We start from the raw sequence: 18,948 nt of genomic DNA on the forward strand, positions 1-18,948 counted from the left end.
AATAAACGTGGTTTGTTCTCACTGGAACGACGGAGGTTGAGGGGCGACCTGATAGAGGTCTACAAAATTCTGAGGGGCGTAATTTACAGTGGATAGTCAGAGGCTTTTTCCCGGGGTAGAGGGATCAATTACTAGAGGGCATTGATTTAAGGTGCGAGGGGCAAGGTTTAGAGGAGATGTACGAGGCAAGTTTTTTTACACAGAGGGCAGTGAGTGCCTGGAACTCGCTGCTGGAGGAGGTGGTGGAAGCAGGGACGATAGTGACGTTTAAGGGGCATCTTGACAAATACATGAATAGGATGGGAATAGAGGGATACGGACCCTGGAAGTGTAGATGATTTTAGTTTAGACGGGCAGCATGGTCGGTGCAGGCATGGAGGGCCGAAGGGCCTGTTCCTGTGCTGTACTGTTCTTTGTTCTTTGTAATTATAATTTCATACATAACAAAAAGGTTATTTGTGTTCAAGTTACAAACAGGGTGACAGGGGTTTATTGGGCTCAGCCAAGGACTTCAGGTATTTAAAAATAATGGGCCAAATGGGAACTATGTCAGATAGCAAGCGAATTTAGCTGCATGTTTCCGGCGCTCGTAGCACCGAGAAACACAATGCTATCGAACGTGACTCCGGTTCGATAAAGGGCCTCAGGGGAACCCCCCCCCACCCCACCCCACCACCCCCCCCCCCCCCCCCCCCCCCCCCCCCCCCCCCCAACGAGGCTGAACTGAGCTCCGTTTTCTCCACTGAGGAGCTCTACTTGCCGGAACTCAGTGCAACGAGAGATCGGAATGCCATTTTAAAATGGTGTCGCGACCTCTCAAGCCCTATACGCAACCCATAAACCCCTCCCCCCCCCCCCCCCCCCCCCCCCCCCCCCCCAAGCCCCAATTCACTATAAGGTGGTCCCCGGGCCCCTGCACTCGCACCACATCAGAGTAGGGCACCCTCGGCCCAATCACCGCTGCACAGAAATGCTAGCTTGGCACCTTGGCAGTGTCAGGCTAGCCCCCAGGTGGCACTACCATGGTGCTTGGCTGGCAGTGCCAGTGTGCCCAGGTGGCACCAGCAGTGCCAGCGTACCACATTGCCCAGAGACAAGCACCTAGGGATCTCCAATCCCCTGAGAGACCCCCACAAGTGCCATTCCATCTGGTCCCCCTTTGTAGAGACCAGCACTTAACGACACTCACCCGAGGTCTCCAAGGGGACAGATCCCACATAGAACATAGAACATAGAACAGTACAGCACAGAACAGGCCCTTCGGCCCTCAATGTTGTGCCGAGCCATGATCACCCTACTCAAACCCACGTATCCACCCTATACCCGTAGCCCAACAACTCCCCCCTTAACCTTACTTTTTTATTAGGACACTACGGGCAATTTAGCATGGCCAATCCACCTAACCCGCACATCTTTGGACTGTGGGAGGAAACCGGAGCACCCGGAGGAAACCCACGCACACAGGGGGAGGACGTGCAGACTCCACACTTTGGTTAGATCTTGGGAATGCATATTGGAGTGAGACTCTCATATGCAGATTTGGTCAAAAGAGATTCCACCCACAATGGGCGGTCTTCAAGTCACGACATCTCCTAAGTTCCCGCGAGGCGTGGCAAGCCGGATAGATCCTGGAAGTGGGGTCTCCCAGCATTGACCAGCCACATTACGCTGTGGCGCACTGCTTTTCGGGCACAGCATGGCCGGTAGATCGTGCCCAACCTCTAATTTCATCTGTGTTGCGACTCTGGGTCAATTGGGGCTGGAATTGACCAGGTGCTAGCCCAGGGGGCGAGAATCAGTATGCAAGTGATTAGAAAGCTGAAGCAAACTTGTTGTTTATAGCAAGGGAAAAGGAATATAAAAGTCTGGACATTTTGCTACAGTTGTTCAGGCTTTGGTGAGACAGCATCTGGAGTACTTTTGGTCTCCTTATTTAAGAAAGAATATCGTTGCATTCGAAGTAGTTCAGAAGGGCTTTACTCGACTTATTCCTGGAATAAAGGAGTCATCTTATGAGGAAAGGTTGAGCAGGTTGGGCCTGTATCCAGAGGAGTTTAGAAGAATGAGAGGTGATCTTATTGAAAGATAAAATACTCTGAGGGGGCTTTACAGGGTGGATATTGAAAGGATGTTTCTCCTTGCAGAGGAGTCTAGAACTAGGGAACACAATTTGCCAATAAGTGGTCTCCCCGTTTAAGATGGCGATGAGAAGAACTTTTTTCTCTCGGAGGGTTGTCAGTCTGTAGAATTATCTTCCCCAGAGAGCAGTGGAGGCTGGGTCATTGAAAACTTTTAAAGTGGAGTTGAATAGAATAATGGTTGACAAGGGAGTCAAAGGTTATATGGGGTAGACAATAAAGTGGGGTTAAAAGTTGTGATCTTATCAAATGGTGGAAAAAGGCTTGAGGGGCCGAACTCCTACTCCTAATTCACATGTTCAAATTTTCTCTTCCATTTTTTGATCACTGTATTCTGCCAGTACTTTGTATATTTTTTTTAACCACTTGCTCACCTGGAGTTAACAAAACATCATTTTAACAGTGGTCGTACGTCCTCATAAACAGAGCAGTGGAAACCTGGAATTCTCTTCTGCCATAAAGCTGTTCAGACTGAGGGCCCAATTGAGAATTTTTAAAACTGAGATTGACAGAGTTTTGCTCAGTAAGGGTATGTCTCAATTCTTTCTTGGGATGTTGAGCCATCTTCCTGAACTGCTGCAGCCCATGTAGTGTAGGTACACCCACAGTGCTGTCAGGCTGGAGTTCCAGGGTTGTGACCCAGTAACAGTGAAGGAACAGTGACATAGTTCCAAATCAGGATGGTCTGCGTCTTGGAAGGGAACTTCCAGGAAGTGGTGTTCCATTGCCGCTGCTGCCCTTCTCTTTCTAGATTGTAGAAGTCACAGATTTGAAAGGTGTTATCAAAGAAGTGTGCATCTTGTAGATATTTCACACTACGACTGTACGCCAGTATTGAGCGACTGAATCTTTAACATAGTGATAACATGTGGGCAGCACGGTGGCGCAGTGGTTAGCATTGCTGCCTCACGGCGGCGAGGTCCCAGGTTCGATCCCGGCTCTGGGTCACTGTCCGTGTGGAGTTTGCACATTCTCCCAATGTTTGTGTGGGTTTCGCCCCCACAACCCATAGATGTGCAGGGTAGGTGGATTGGCCACACTAAATTGCCCCTTAATGGAAACAATTCATTAAAATCAAAAAATAGTGGTAACATGTGGGTAGCGATCAAGTGACCCACAGGCTTGCGGAGTCAGGAGTTGAGTTATCCACCACAGAATTCCCAGCCTCTATTAAGGAAGCTAAAGGGGCATGATATACCATTCTCTTCCGGGATTCCCGACAGTTGTTACGCCTCACGAGATCTAACACAATGTCGTGAGATGTCGTGATCTGGATGGTAGGATCCAGATTTTCATAGTTAAGTGAGCACTGCCAGGGTTCCCAGGTGGCACTGCCAGGCTGACATGACACTGCCAAGGTGGTATTTTACCCATGCCAGGGATCAGGCCCGAGGGAGCCCTGCCCTTATCAGATGGGATGCAGGGGACTCAAGGACACCCCAACAGGTCATGTCAGGGGGTCGAGAGATCAGGGTGCCATTTAAAAATGGCGCCTAGATCTCTTCCTGCATTGACGTGCAGTTCCTCAGTGCAGGAAATGCGACTGATGATGGCCTCAGTGGGCGTTCCTCGCTGGGGCCCAACAAAAGAACAGTGCTGTTCGATAGTGGGATTGTTCCTGCCGCTTCATGCGCCGGTATTGATCCTGCTAATCCCATCCAGAATGGGACTCCATTTGTTTTTCATTAAATCGCGCCCAAGGTGTCAATGAAGTTAAGATACAGAGCAGTTATGAGCTAACTGAATTGCAGATCAGCTATGAGGGACAGAATGGTCTCCTCCTTGTTCCTATGCGTCTACTTCTATAAGGAAACCATACTGATTAGGAACCTCAATGTCTAAAGGACAAAGGAGCTCAAAGAGTTAATAAAGACCATCCGTTACCTGCAATAGTTATGATTGCCTAGGCCTCCTTCTCCACTGGGGTACTTGAGGGTGTTGTAAGGGTGCTGGAAGGTTTCATTCCAATACAAGCAGGGCTTTCCTCCTTGCTGTGAGGTTCGATTCTGACAGCCTCTGTAGTCAGCGCCATTAGCAGTATAGCACTCTGCAAGTGACACACAAAGACATTTGATAAACTGTCTGCATAAGTTCTTTTGAGAGCTATGTGCTCCAGTTCAGGATGCCAGTAATGGCAATTTTATTTTCCTTTTGAAGGTGAAGTCAAATTTATTATTTCTAAATTGTTATACGGCAACATTTCAGTGATCAACTGTTATTTTTTTTTTAAAGCTCTATTTAGGATAGGGCAACATTAATATCTGACAACCCTGCTGGTTTAAACTGATGGAACTTCTGATTTGAAATTACTCCGATGAATTTTTTTTAACGAACAGTTTCTAAAGGAGTTAAGGACACTGATTTCCCCATTTTGTTCTTGATTTAATCATGGAAAAATTGATAGCCAGGATAGGCAGAATGCTCTATATGTGGTGACAACCCTGATATTGCTGTTGGCATTAAGCATAAGGGCAGTGGCGAATTACGTGCCCAGATATGGTTTTCCCCCTTAAGATATGGCGTGGGTGTGGCCCACACTGGTCAGCATCTAGAATTAGTATTGCTTTGCTGCTGATGCATTTAACTAATTGCCCTTGGGAAGGTGGTGGTGAGCTGCCTTCTGGAACCGCTGTAGTCCATGTGGTGCAGGCACATCCACAGAGAGCTCCAGAATTTTGACCCAGTGACAGTGAAGGAACAGCGATATCGTTCTGAGTCAGGATGGTGCGTATTTTGGAGGGGAACCTGCGGGGTGCTGATGTTCCAAGCCATCTGCTGCCCTTTTTTTAAAAATAATTTTTATTGGAATTTTTTACAGAAAATATAAAATATAACAACAATCAAATGCAACAAAATAACCCATAACAACTGTAACACCCCCCAGACCGCCTCAACGCATGTATCATATCCCCCCCACCCCCCACAAAAGAACTTAAAAATAAATTAAAATTAAATAAACAAACATAGTCATCGTCCCCCCCCTTTCCCTCCCCCTTTCCCCCCCTTTCCCTCCCCCCCTTTCCCTCCCCCTTTGCCTCCCCTTCTCCCTCCCCCTTCCACCTCCCCCTTCCCCCCCTTTCCCTCCCCCTTCGCCTCCCCCTCCCCCCCCCTTCCCCCCGGGTTGCTGCTGCTACTGTCCCAGTACCCTATCGTTGAGCTAGAAAGTCGAGGAAAGGTTGCCACCGCCTAAAGAACCCTTGTACCGATCCTCTCAGGGCGAATTTGACCTTCTCTAGCTTAATAAAACCCGCCATGTCATTGATCCAGGTCTCCACGCTTGGGGGCCTCGCATCCTTCCATTGTAGCAAAATCCTTCGCTGGGCTACTAGGGACGCAAAGGCCAGAACACCTGCTCTTTCGCCTCCTGCACTCACGACTCCACCCCAACCCCAAAAATCGCGAGTCCCCATCCTGGCTTGACCCTGGATCCTACCACCGTCGACACCGTCCTCGAAACCCCCTTCCAGAACTCCTCCAGTGCCGGGCATGCCCAGAACATATGGGCATGGTTCGCTGGACTCCCCGAGCACCTGACACACCTGTCTTCACCCCCAAAGAACCTACTCATCCTCGTCCCAGTCATGTGGGCCCAGTGCAGCACCTTGAATTGGATGAGGCTAAGCCGCGCACACGAGGAGGAAGAATTAACCCTCTCCAGGGCATCAGCCCATGTCCCGTCTTCGATCTGTTCCCCCAGTTCCCCCTCCCACTTAGTTTTCAGCTCCTCTACTGACGCCTCCTCCACCTCCTGCATAAGCTTATAGATATCAGATATCTTCCCCTCTCCGACCCAGACCCCCGAAAGCACTCTGTCGCTCACCCCCCTCGCGGGAAGCGCAGGGAATCCCTCCACCTGCCTTCTAGCAAATGCCTTTACCTGCAGATACCTGAACATGTTTCCCGGGGGGAGCCCAAATTTCTCCTCCAATTCCCCCAGGCTCGCAAACCTCCCATCAATAAACAGGTCCCTCAGCTGTCTGATGCCCGCTCTGTGCCAACCCTGAAATCCCCCATCCATGTTCCCCGGGACGAACCTATGTTTCCCCCTTAACGGAGCCTCCATCGAGCCCCCCACTTCTCCCCTATGTCGCCTCCACTGCCCCCAAATCTTGAGGGTAGCCGCCACCACCGGACTCGTGGTATACCTCGTAGGAGGGAACGGCCACGGCACCGTTACCAGGGCCCCCAGGCTTGTATCTCCACAGGACGCCCTCTCCATCCGTTTCCATGCTGCCCCCTCCCCCTCCATCACCCACTTGCGCACCATCGACACATTGGCTGCCCAGTAGTACCCCGAGAGATTGGGTAACGCCAGCCCCCCCCATCTCTACCCCGCTCCAAGAAGACCCTCTTCACCCTCGGGGTCCCATGCGCCCAAACAAAGCTCTTGATGCTGCTGGTCACCCTTCTAAAAAAGGCCCTAGGGATAAAGATGGGCAAACACTGGAAGAGGAACAAGAACCTCGGGAGAACCGTCATTTTGACGGACTGCACTCTACCCGCCAGCGATAGCGGCACCATGTCTCACCTTTTAAATTCCTCCTCCATCTGCTCCACCAGCCTGGTAAAATTAAGCTTATGGAGAGTCCCCCAACTCCTGGCCACCTGCACCCCCTGATATCTGAAACTCTTCACTGCCCTCTTAAACGGGAGCCTCCCAATTCCCTCTTCCTGATCTCCCGGGTGTACTACAAATACCTCGCTCTTGCCTAAATTTAACTTATAGCCCGAGAAGCCCCCAAATTCCGCTAACAGCTCCATCACCCCCGGCATTCCCCCTTCTGGGTCCGCCACATACAACAAACAGCAGGTCGTCCGCATACAGCGATACCCAATGTTCCTCCCCACCCCGCACCAGACCCCTCCATCTCCCTGACTCCCTCAACGCCATCATCTGCTGCCCTTGCCTCCTAGGCGGCTAAAGATGGCAGGTTTGGAAGATGCTGTCGAAGGAGGCTTGGTGAGTTGCTGCAGTGCATCTTGTGGATAGTAGACACTGCTGCTACTACCAATATGTCAGTGGTGGAGAGAGTGAATGTTTGAAAAGCTTAAAAAAATAACCAAGGAAAGAGCAGGAGAGTGGGACTAATTAGACAGCACTTTCAATGAGCTGGTGCAGAAACAGCGGAAAATGCAGCAGATAACAATTATTCTGGAAACCCTGGCAGGAGACGAGGATTGTAAGTAGCCAACAATGTTTGGAATGTATTACACCACTCAGTTACCGTTCATTTCCTAACCAAAACAAAATGGCTGAATGAAGGGCTGTTTCCCTCCGGACATTAATTCAATTGGTGAAATCTGCCAATTAGCGGATCAGACTGATACACTTAGTATACCCATATCCCTTGTTACATAAAATATTGAATTTACGGGGGAGAAACTACTACAGTATTCAGCCCAACTGGTCCACACTAGTGATTAAGCTCTACAGGAAGCTGTTCACATGCTCAAGATTTGCTTGTTTGATGCATTCACTTCATTCAATGAAAAATCACTGGGAAGTGAAAACAACATAAGGTGAGCTCTTTCAAAAAACTTTTTCACAATTCCTGGTTCTCATACTCTAAAAATCCATGTAAAGTTCCACTGGGGACTGCAGTTGAGAGAGTGAGATTGCTGAGCACTCATTAAAATCAGCACAGCCCTTCGCGTTATCTATTGAACTCCTTATGGGTTGGCAGAGATAATTTGTAGTGTCAGACAGTTCTGTGCCACAGATGTATCAAGAAGGTCAGTAAAGATGCACTTTATCAGATGTCATTAATGAACACGAGAAGGATTTCTTAGTAAGAATTGTTTAGCAGCTGCATGGCTGTAGCTAGCTCCCAACATACTCCCACCCCACCCTCCGTGGTGACTCCCTACTCTGAGTTTCCACTCATCACCCAGGCCATGTGCCTGTATTCTGGTGTGTAGCCCTTAAAGGGACAACCATCACAAGGTCATATTGTTCAACAGGAAAAGTGGCTGCATCGCATTGACCACTGACCAACAAGAGTGAGGGTGCAACTCAGGTCTGCAGGTCACCATAGAATTCACATTTGTACAGAGCATGCTGCTCAAGTCCAGTCTCACCAGGAGCATTCACACTGCCTTCACCTGAAGGCAATTGTCTGTACCATCTTTAACTGGTTAGGAATGAAGGGTGGGAGGAGTCACGATGGAACAATAATTCATAATGCACCTGCATGAGCTATCAGTAAAAGCAATTGTCGGGTAAAAGGATACTCGTGTGACAAATTGAATTATTATCAGATGGAGCACTTGGATCTTGAAGAGCGATTGAAGGCAGGTTTGCAGTCCAACCTCAACTCCCTCCAGGTCCTTCCAGAATAAGTGACAGCTGCTATGTTCCCTGTGCTTCAGCATTTCTCTTGGTAGGATCACAAAGCACATAAGGTGGCCATTCAGTCCATCTTGTCTATGCTATCCAATTAGTCCAGCAGACCTCAGGCAGGATTTTCCGTTTCTGAGACAAAGTGTTGACCCCGGCGCAGAATCCGTGGACCTTCATGCCAGCAAAACTGGCACCACATCTGGACTGATTCCGCTACTGTTAATGGGCTAGCACTGACGCCATGTGGAACACAATCGATTCTAATGAGAAACAGTGTGGGATTCGCTAGTTTCACGATTGACACTCAGGAGGCTGACAAGCTGCAGCTGCAGAAACACACTTCACTCCCCACACACACCATCCCAACCAACAAGATGGCAGCAAGGAGAGCAGCTCCACACTTCACTGACGCCGATCTGGAGACCCTCCTGGACGCATTGGAGGAGAGGCGGATGACCCTGTACCCTAGCCTGGGAAGGAGGCTACCAACTGCGCCGTTCATCATGCCTGGGCGCAGGTGGCAGAGGCCGTCAGCGCCACCAACACATTGTCTGGACCGGCAAGCAGTGCCAGAAGAAACTGCACGACTTCCTTCGGGTGGCCAGGGTGAGTAGGCAGCACTGTGCCCCTGGCACTAACCTGCATCCCATTCACCCATAACCCTTACCCCCCAACCTGGAGGGCATATAAACTCCCACCTTGCCCCTCATGCCAGTACCCATACCGGCTGCCATAGCCGGGTGCTCTTGCCACTGAGGACACCAGCTACCCACCCCCTGGACTGCAGGAGTCAGGCTGCTTAGCCTCCTTAGAGCAGGGGGTCCTGCACATGGTCGGTGGCTGGGAGGAACAGCAGGTCGCTGAGGTGATGTCCTGCCCACCTCGCCCTCTCCCACATCCTCCTCGTTGGACGAGGCCTGGTGTTCTCCTCCTCCTCCAGAACGTCGCTCCTCTGCTGCGTGATGTTGTGGAGGATACAGCAGGCTGACACAATGCGGACGACTCTCTCAGCATCATACTGGAGGATGCTCCAGGGCAGTCCAGGCACCTGAACCGCATCTTCAGGAAGCCAAAGCACCGCACGATCATGCTCCAGCTCGGTGTATGGGCGTCAATGTAGCGGGTCACCGTGTCGGTCTGTGGCCTCTGGATAGGTGTCATCAGACATAACTGCAGAGGATAACATCTGTCACCCAGGGGCCAACCCCTGCCACCACCCCCTTGCCAGGGGGGTCTCGAATATGTCAGGAATTGTCAGGTGTGCCAAGCTGAAGGCGTTGTGCACATTGCCTGGTTATCGGGCACAGACATGTATGACATGCAGCTGATAGTCACACGTCAGCTACACGTTCATCGAGTGGAACCCCTTTTGGTTTGTGTAGAGCGGCCCGTCATCTGCAGGTGCTTGTATGGGGATATGTATCCCAATGATCACCCCCTGGACCCTGGGCATCCCGTCGATGGTGGCGTGCCCCACTACTCGGCCATCCTGGTGGGCTTGGTCAACATTGAAGTGGATGCATTGAGCCGCCTGGGCATATAGGGCCTCTGTGATGGCACGGAGGCACCTTTGAACCGAGGCCTGTGAGATCCCGGACAGGACCCCACTCAGCGCCCGGATGGATTCCGTCATGTAAATGTTCAGGGCGACCGTCACCTTGATGACCAGCAGGTGTCCTCCTCCATATCCCCGTAGTGCCAGGTGTGCCATCATCTGGCAGATAGTCACACTGTCCCCCTGCTCAGCCGGAGTCTTCGACAGCATGCCCGGTCCAGCAGGTCCTCGAATGAGGGCTCATGCGGCACCGCCTTGGCACCTTCTCCTCAGCCTGTTGGACGGCCGGCTGTCCAACCTGGGCAGCTGCCACCTGTCCCTCAGGGCAACCCCTAGGGCTGCTTCAACCAGCAGGAAGGCCACCATTGCTGGTTGAATTCCAATATCCATTGTCTGCAGAGGGTGGAATGCCGACATGTTAGCATGATGCAGACCGCCGTGCCCAACCAGGTACACCAGGCTACACTGAGGCCCCGGGTGGCACTGCGGGCTCTGCCCCCGCATGTCCACACCCCCATCCCTGCACTCCTGGCCCCATTGGTGGCCGGCATCGCGGGGACGTCCTGGCCCTGGTGGCCGTCCTTGATGCCAGGGGTACCATCGGCTGGCACTGCCCTCACCAGGCATATGCACCATTGCCCCCATAGGGGCTAATGTGGGTGTTACCCTGGGTGGGTCGCCGTTGGGTGGCGGCTGGGTGGGGGGTGGGCACCCATAAAGACTGTGTCAATCTGCAGAACTAGGGGCCAAGGTGGGTGGTCAGTGGGTGTGCAGCAAGATGGCCGCAGTAGTGGTGGTCTGTGCCAGTCCCGTGGGGAGTCACCCCGGTCACCCGGCCTGTTCCACCGTTACCCCACTCCCACCCTTCCGACCAGCCCGGCTAGTGTCCAGCTCAGCAGCCCACAGACACTCCTCTCTGGGTCCTACCTCCTCTCCCTCCTTCACCAGCCACCACGCCGGTTTCAAGGTTTTTAAAACTGCGCCATCGGGAACTTGGTCCATCGGAGGTGCAGAATTGCAGAGGCCCCGGAGACTGCACCTCCGCAAGTAATTTTTTAAAAATTTCATGAGATATGGGCATCGTTGGCTGGGCCAGTATTAATTGCTCTTGAACTGAGTGACTTGCTGGACCATTTAGTGCGCATTTAGGAATCAATCACTTTGCTGTGGATCTGTAGGTCAGACCAAGTAAAGATGCCAGTCTGAATTCTCCGCAGCCCTGCGCCTAAACCGCGTTGGCGCAGGGCGGAGAATCAACTTTCACGCCGAAATTGGGCCCGCTACCAGTCCGGTGATTCTCCGGGATCCGAGAATCGGCGTGTTCACCGAGTACTCCGCACGGCTGGGGGGCCCATTGCCAGAAACCCGCCCAGCGGTTCTCCACTCCCAGCCGGCAAAGTTCCCAATGTAATGGTTCTAGCCACCGATCGCCATTCAGGAACCTCACGTGGCGGCTACAGACTCAGTCCGCGGCTGCCCTGGTGGAGGGTGGAGGGATTGGGCACGAGCCTTACGGGCGTCTGAGGGACAGATCTTCGGGCACGCGGCCGATCGGGGGGGGCGTACATTTTGCAGCTGCCTCCGCAGTCCGAGTCCGCCATGGCGCTTGGCGCAGCTGCTAGAGTACGCCAACGTGCGCATGCACGGACTCGAAACCGGAAGTGCGGGGGGCCATATCCGCAGCTAAAGCTGTGAGAATCACTGCAGGCGAGTGAATTGGCTCATCTTTTTTTGAAGAAACTCTGGAGTAAACGCCAACATTTTATGCCAACGTGGGGACATAATCTCATTCTGAGAGAATCCAGCCCATCAGATTTCCTTCCCTGAAGGGCATCAGTGAACCAGATGTTTCTTTCCAAAGTCATTTCATGGTCATCATTAGACTTTTCATTTCAGATTTTCTTTATTGAATGCAAATTCAATAAATCCCATCTGCTGTGATGGGATTCGAACCTGAATCCTCAGAGCATTAGCCTGATCACTGCATTAAAAAGTAGAGTAGCCATAGTCTTTGATGACCATAGGCTGCTTTCCCTTTTGAAGGGGAGAGCTGACTGGTGGTGATTTAACCTGGGGGGCAAGGTTGATAAGGCGGGACCTTCATGAATAACCTCAGCCGGTACGGGAAATGAACCTGCGCTGTTGGCCAATGCAGCTAAACTGCATTACTAGCCCAGTGAAAATACCACTACACCTCCAACTCTCCCTAAAATGTAACTGTGGCCAAACCGCCTTCCATCTCTTTCGATATCATATCTAGTGCTGGGCTATATTGTAACCAATGACAAATAAATAATAGGCATATTTTTCAAGAGCACAGGTTTCTTCTTTTATTAGAGTGCCAATGGTGCACAGTGTTGACTCTTGGTGAGCCTCAGAGGTGTGACACCTAAGCTCGCATATCTTCCAGCAAAAGAAGTTACGATGCTGCTCAGTTCTAAGGTCTCACTGTCAGACCATTGGGTCTTGGGCCTGGTGCCTCCTTGGGCTGTGAATTGCAATGTAACCAGCCAGATGATGTAAATCAGGACTGTGATGGCTGGCAGGGCTTGTGTTGCCTGTTTTCAGGGTCCGCCCATGCTGATGAGGGAGAGAATTGGCCATGTTTCCCACCTAAAACCCTATCCAGCTATTCCTGCCTATCTGTCAATCAACCTGGGATAAAATTGGACATGGCTCTGATGATCATTGTGGCGAAATAGCTTCCCATGCCCATGATGAAGGCTTCCACAGGAATAATAATGGTCACTTTTCAAAGTACTGGACGGAGCCCTTCACCCATGAAGCAAAACTCCAGCAATGAATCAATATCATCAGCGGAGGAGAGCTGAAACCTTGGCTAATAGGAAATGGGATGCAAGAAATAATGACCGTTCTGATGGAAATGTTATTTTCATAGCAGTTACCTTTAAATTCAACCAAGTCAGTCAAATGAAATACAAATTGTTGGAGCTATTGCTTAGACCATAAGACCATAAGACATAGCAGCAGAAATAGGCCACTCGGCCCATCGAATCTGCTCCACCATTCAATCATGGCTGATATTTGGATTGGATTGGATTGGATTTGTTTATTGTCACGTGTACCGAGGTACAGTGAAAAGTATTTTTCTGCAAGCAGCTCAACAGATCATTCAGTACATGGAAGAAAAGGGAATTAAACAAAATTCAAGAAAATACATGAGAATACATAATAGGGCAACACAAGATATACAATGTAACTACATAAGCATTGGCATCGGTTGAAGCATACAGGGTGTAGTGTTAATGAGGCCAGTCAATAAGAGGGTCGTTTAGGAGTCTGGTGACAGTGGGGAAGAAAATGAAATGAAATGAAAATCGCTTATTGTCACGAGTAGGCTTCAATGAAGTTACTGTGAAAAGCCCCTAGTCGCCACATTCCGGCGCCTGTCCGGGGAGGCTGGTACGGGAATCGAACCGTGCTGCTGGCCTGCTTGGTCTGCTTTAAAAGCCAGCGATTAGCCCTGTGAGCTAAACCAGCCCCTGAAGAAGCTGTTTTTGATTCTGTTCGTGCGTGTCCTCAGACTTCTGTATCTCCTGCCCGATGGAAGAAGTTGGAAAAGTGAGTAAGCCGGGTGGGAGGGGTCTTTGATTATGCTGCCCGCTTTCCCCTGGCAGCGGGAGGTGTAGATGGAGTCCATGGATGGGAGGCAGGTTTGTGTGATGGACTGGGCGGTATTCACGACTCTCTGAAGTTCCTTGCGGTCCTGGGTCGAGCAGTTTCTATACCAGGCTGTGATGCAGCCCGATAGGATGCTTTCTATAGTGCATCTGTAAAAGTTGGTAAGGGTTAATGTGGACATTCCGAATTTCCTTAATTTCCTGAGGAAGTATTGGCGCTGTTGTGCTTTCTTGGTGATAGTGTCGATGTGAGTAGACCAGGACAGATTTTTGGTGATGTGCATCCCTAGGAATTTGAAACTGCTAACCATCTCCACCTCGGCCCCGTTAATGCTGACAAGGGTGTGTACGGTGCTTTGCTTCCTGAAGTCGATGACCAGCTCTTTAGTTTTGCTGGCATTGAGGGAGAGATTGTTGTCGTTACACCACTCCACTAGGTTCTCTATCTCCCTCCTGTATTCGGACTCGTCGTTATTCGAGATCCGGCCCACTATGGTCGTATCGTCAGCAAACTTGTGAATGGAGTTGGAACCAAGTTTTGCCACTCAGTCGTGTGTGTACAGGGAGTAGAGTAGGGGGCTAAGTACGCAGCCTTGCGGGGCACCGGTATTGAGGACTATTGTGGAGGAGGTGTTGGTGTTCATTCTTACTGATTGTGGTCTGTTGGTCAGAAAATCGAGGATCCAGTTGCAGAGTGGAGAGCCAAGTCCTAGGTTTTGGAGCTTTGATATGAGCTTGGCTGGGATTATGGTGTTGAAGGCGGAGCTGTAGTCAATAAATAGGAATCAGATGTAGGAGTCCTTGTTTTCGAGATGCTCGAAGGGATGAGTGTAGGGCCAAGAAAATGGCGTCTGATGTGGACCGTTTGCGACGGTATGCGAATTGAAGTGGGTCAAGGCGTTCCTGGGGTTTGGAGGTTATGCGCTTCATGATCAGCCTCTCGAAGCACTTCATTACAACTGACGTCAGGGCCACCGGGTGGTAGTCATTGAGGCATGTTGCCTGGTTCTTCTTTGGTACCGGTATGATGGTGGTCTTCTTGAAGCAGGTGGGGACCTCGGAGTGGAGTAGGGATAGGTTAAAGATGTCTGTGAATACGTCTGCCAGATGGTATGCGCAGGCTCTGAGTGCACGACCAGGGATCCCATCCAGGCCCGTCGCCTTCTGTGGGTTCACTTTCAGGAAGGCCGATCTGACTTCGGAAACGGTGATGGTGGGTATGGGTGAATTATGGGTTGCTGGGGCACTCGACAGCGGATTGCTGGTTACCTGCTCAAACCGAGCATAGAATGCATTAGGTTCATCAGGGAGGGGTGCGCTGCTGCCAGAGATACTGCTCGGCTTCGCTTTGTAGCCCGTTATGTTGTTTAGTCCTTGCCACAACCGCCGAGAGTCTGTCTGTGTCTGTCTGTGTATTTTTCTCATCCCCATTCTCTTGCCTTCTCCCCATAATCCCTGATCCCCTTATTAATCAAGAACCTAACTATCTCTTTCCACTAATAACTGTGCAAGGGGATTTAATTTGTTCAGTGCGCTATTTTTATCAAACTAGTTACCATTTCAGCCTTTCTGCTAGATTCACATCTGCACTTTTTAACACAGTTAAACACAGTTATTAACCCGTGATTAACACTCTACATTGATTCCTGCCCTGCTATTTATGCACAGGCATTAAGCTGCTTGGAGATAACAAGTGCATTAAATAAATAGACAGCAATTTAATGCAAACATGTTAACAAGTGAACTAACGATATTACGCAGACAAAATTAAATTCCACACACATCTATCTCTTCCATTTCTAATAAATAATAATAATATAGCAGCCAATAATGCTGAAGGGATTGGCATTCTTTCCTAGTTTATTGTTATAGCATTACTCCCAGTGTACTCCCAGTGAGGAGCTGTGCTCAGAGGGAGCTCATATCCCGGATATGAAGGCTGCAATTTCTCAGGAAGTGCTTCTACCAGCATCATTCCCTGCCGAGTAGTCATGGATACACTTTTGACCTGTGGTGTAGTGGTAATGTCACTCCATTAGTAATCCAGAGACCCAGCCTCATGTCCTGCAAACACTGGATCAAATCCCACCATGGCAGCTAATGGAGTTTTGAATCATAAAATCCCTACGGTGCAGAAGGAGGCCATTTGGCCCATCGAGTCTGCACCAACCCTCTGAAAGAGCACCCTGCCCACGCCCTCAACCTTGACCTATCCCTGTAACCCCACCTAACTTTCTGGATACATTAAGGGGCAATTTAGCATGGCCAAAGTACTTAACCTGCACACCTTTGGACTGTGGGAGATAACTCACACGATGTGCCATCGTGTCCCCAAAATTCTAGTAATAAATCTCAAACAAAAAGTATAGTCACAGTAATGGTGACCAATAAGTTACCAATTGTCGTGAAAATCCGTCTGGTTTACTAATTTACTTTGGAAAGGAAATCTGTCATCCTTACCTGGTCTGGCCTACATGTCACTCCAGACACACGACAATATGGTTGCCTCTGAAATGGCCGAGCAAGCCAAGGGCAATTAGGGATGGGTGACAAATACTGGTCTTGGCAGCGATGCCCGCATCCCATGCAAGAATAAAAAACTGTATCAAATCCTTTATCATTTTAAATCCTTTTATTAGTTTAAACACAGTTTAAACACAGTCTGCCAAATAGTGCCCCCCCTTGGCCAGGCTCGCCACCCACGTGCCACCCTCCACCAGTGCACCCAGCCCCCTCCAAAGCCTCCCCTGCCCAAGGATTGGCACCCTCCGACTGTAGCGGCGTGGACTCAGTCCGCAGCCGCCATGCCGGGTTCCCGAAATAAAATACCACACGCGCCCCACGCCGTCAGGGGCTCGGCCCATCGGGGCAGAGCATCAGGGACAGCTTTAGGTAACGTCGCGAGACCATCCCGACGGTGTGCGGCATACTTTGTTTTGGAGGGGGTGGAGCACCGCAAAAGTGGCGCCACCTCCTATTTCGCAGCCATCGAGGATTCTCCGGCTGATCGCTGAACGTGATTTTGGCGTCGGAGACCGGAGAAGCCCATGCATTGTAATTCGTCGCGGTTTTTATAGATCTGAACAACATCACCAAGTGCCACTAGAACATCGAACCGATCGTAGGAATAGGCGCCAGCCATTCATCTCTTCCTATCATTCAATTAGATCATAGTTGATCTGTACCTTCATCCCATTTACTCAACTTAATTCCACATCCCTTGAAACCCAGGCTAATAAAAATGTATTTAAAGCACCAATTGTTACAAGATTCATGTAATAGAATCCCTACGGTGCAGAAGGAGGCTATTCGGCCCATCAAGTATACACAGACCCTCTGAAAGAGCACCCCACTTTGGCCTAATCCCCCATCCCCTTAGTCCCACCTAACCTTTAGACAGTAGGGGACAATTTAGCATGGTAAATCCACTAACCTGCACATTCTTGGACAGTGTGAGGAAACCGGAGCTCTCGGAGGAAAGCGACGCAGTCAGAGGAAAAATGTGCAAAGTCCACACAGTCATTAGAGGTCGGAATCAAACCCAGATCCCTGGTGCTGTGAGGCAGCAGTCCTAACCACTATGCCACCGTGGCGCCTGTACTAAATTACCAAGTGGGATAGATTTTGAACAATTCTAGCAATTCTAAACTGCACAACCATGAGGTACGTGGTCCAGCAGCAGCAGCAGCAGCAGAATTATATTCGACCACAATCTGTAACCTCATGGCCCAGCATATTCCCCACTCTACCTTTGCCACCAAGCCAGGGGATCAGCCCTGATTCAATGAAGAATGCAGGGGAACACCCCATGGACAGCACCAGACATAACTAAAAATGAAACCAAAGAGAAAATGCTGAAAAATCTCAGCAGGTCTGGCAGCATCTGTAGGGAGAGAAATTAGCTAACGGGCTTTGACAAAGGGTCACCTGGATTAGAAACGGTAGCTCTTTTCCCTCCTTACAGGTGCTGCCAGGCGTGCTGAGATTTTTCAGCATTTTCTCTTTGGTTTCAGATTCCAGCATCCACAGTAATTTGCTTCTATAACTAAAAATGAGGTGTCAACCTGGTGAAGCTACAACACCGGACTTCTTGCATACCAAACAGTGGAGGCAGCAAGTGACAGATAGAGCTAAGTGACCCCATAATCGACAGATCTGATCTGACCTCTGCAGTCCTGCCATATCCAGTCGTGGTGGAGAATTAAGTAATACACTGGAGGAGGAGGCCCTACAAGTATTCCCAGCATATCTGTGCAAAAGACAAGGCAGAAATATTTGCAACCATCTTCAGCCAGAAATGCTGAGTGGATGGTCCACCTCGGCCTCCTCCAGGGGTCTTCAGCATCACAGATGCCTGTCTTCAGCCAGTTTGATTCACTCCAGCACAATAAATCAAGGAAAAGCTGAAGGCACTGGATACTATGGGCACTGACAACATCCCAGATAACACTGGCATCTACCCAGCAATGTGGAACATTTCTCAGGTCTCTCTTGTCCACAAAAAGCAGGAAAAATCCAATCCACATATCAGTCTAATCTTGATTATCAGCAAACTGATGGAAGCTATCATTAACATTGCTATTAAGCAACACTTACTCAGCAATAACCTGCTCACTGACACTCAGTTTGGGTTCCGCCAAGGTCATTCAGCTCCTGACCTCATTCCAGCCTTGGTTCAAATGTGGACAAAAGAGCTGAATGCCAGAGGTGAGGTGAGAGTGATTGCAGCATTTGACCCAGTTTGCCATCAAGGAGACCTAGCTAAACTGGAGTCGTTAGAAATCAAGGGAAAACCCTCTGCTGGTTGGAGTCACAACTGGCACAAAGGAAGATGGCTGTGGTGGTTGGAGGTCTGTTATCTCAGTCTCAGGAAATCGCTACAGGAGTTCCTCAGGGTAGAGTCCGAGGCCCAATCATCTTCAACTGCTTCATCAATGACCTTCCCCTAAGGTCAAAACTGGGATGTTTGCTGGGACTACACAGTATTCAGCACAATTCATGACTCCTCAGAAACTGAAGCAATCCATGTCTATATACAGCAAGACATGGACAACATTCAGGCTGGTTAGGGTGATAAGTGGCAAGTATTATTTGTGCCACACAAGTGACTGGTAACAAGGGAGAATTCAATCATCTCCCCTTAACATCCAATGGCATTACCACTCTCAACATCCTGGGAGTTACCACTGGCCAGAGACTGAACTGGACTAGCCATGTAAATAATGTGGCTACAAGAGCAAGCAACTCACCTCCTGACTCCCCAAAGCCTGTCAG

At 50.0% G+C, this 18,948-nt stretch overlaps 1 protein-coding gene across 1 annotated transcript in view; it reads right to left on the reverse strand.

The window, feature by feature from the left end:
- The window catches only part of kremen1 (kringle containing transmembrane protein 1), a 224,400-nt gene that overhangs the window by 156,413 nt on the left and 49,039 nt on the right, over window positions 1–18,948 (reverse strand). Inside the window, 1 exon segment of the mRNA XM_038791451.1 lies at window positions 4,023–4,185. Coding sequence (XP_038647379.1) covers window positions 4,023–4,185 — 163 coding nt within the window.

The sequence above is a fragment of the Scyliorhinus canicula genome, chromosome 1 (genome assembly GCF_902713615.1).
Source record: "Scyliorhinus canicula chromosome 1, sScyCan1.1, whole genome shotgun sequence".
Taxonomy (NCBI): Eukaryota; Metazoa; Chordata; class Chondrichthyes; order Carcharhiniformes; family Scyliorhinidae; genus Scyliorhinus; species Scyliorhinus canicula.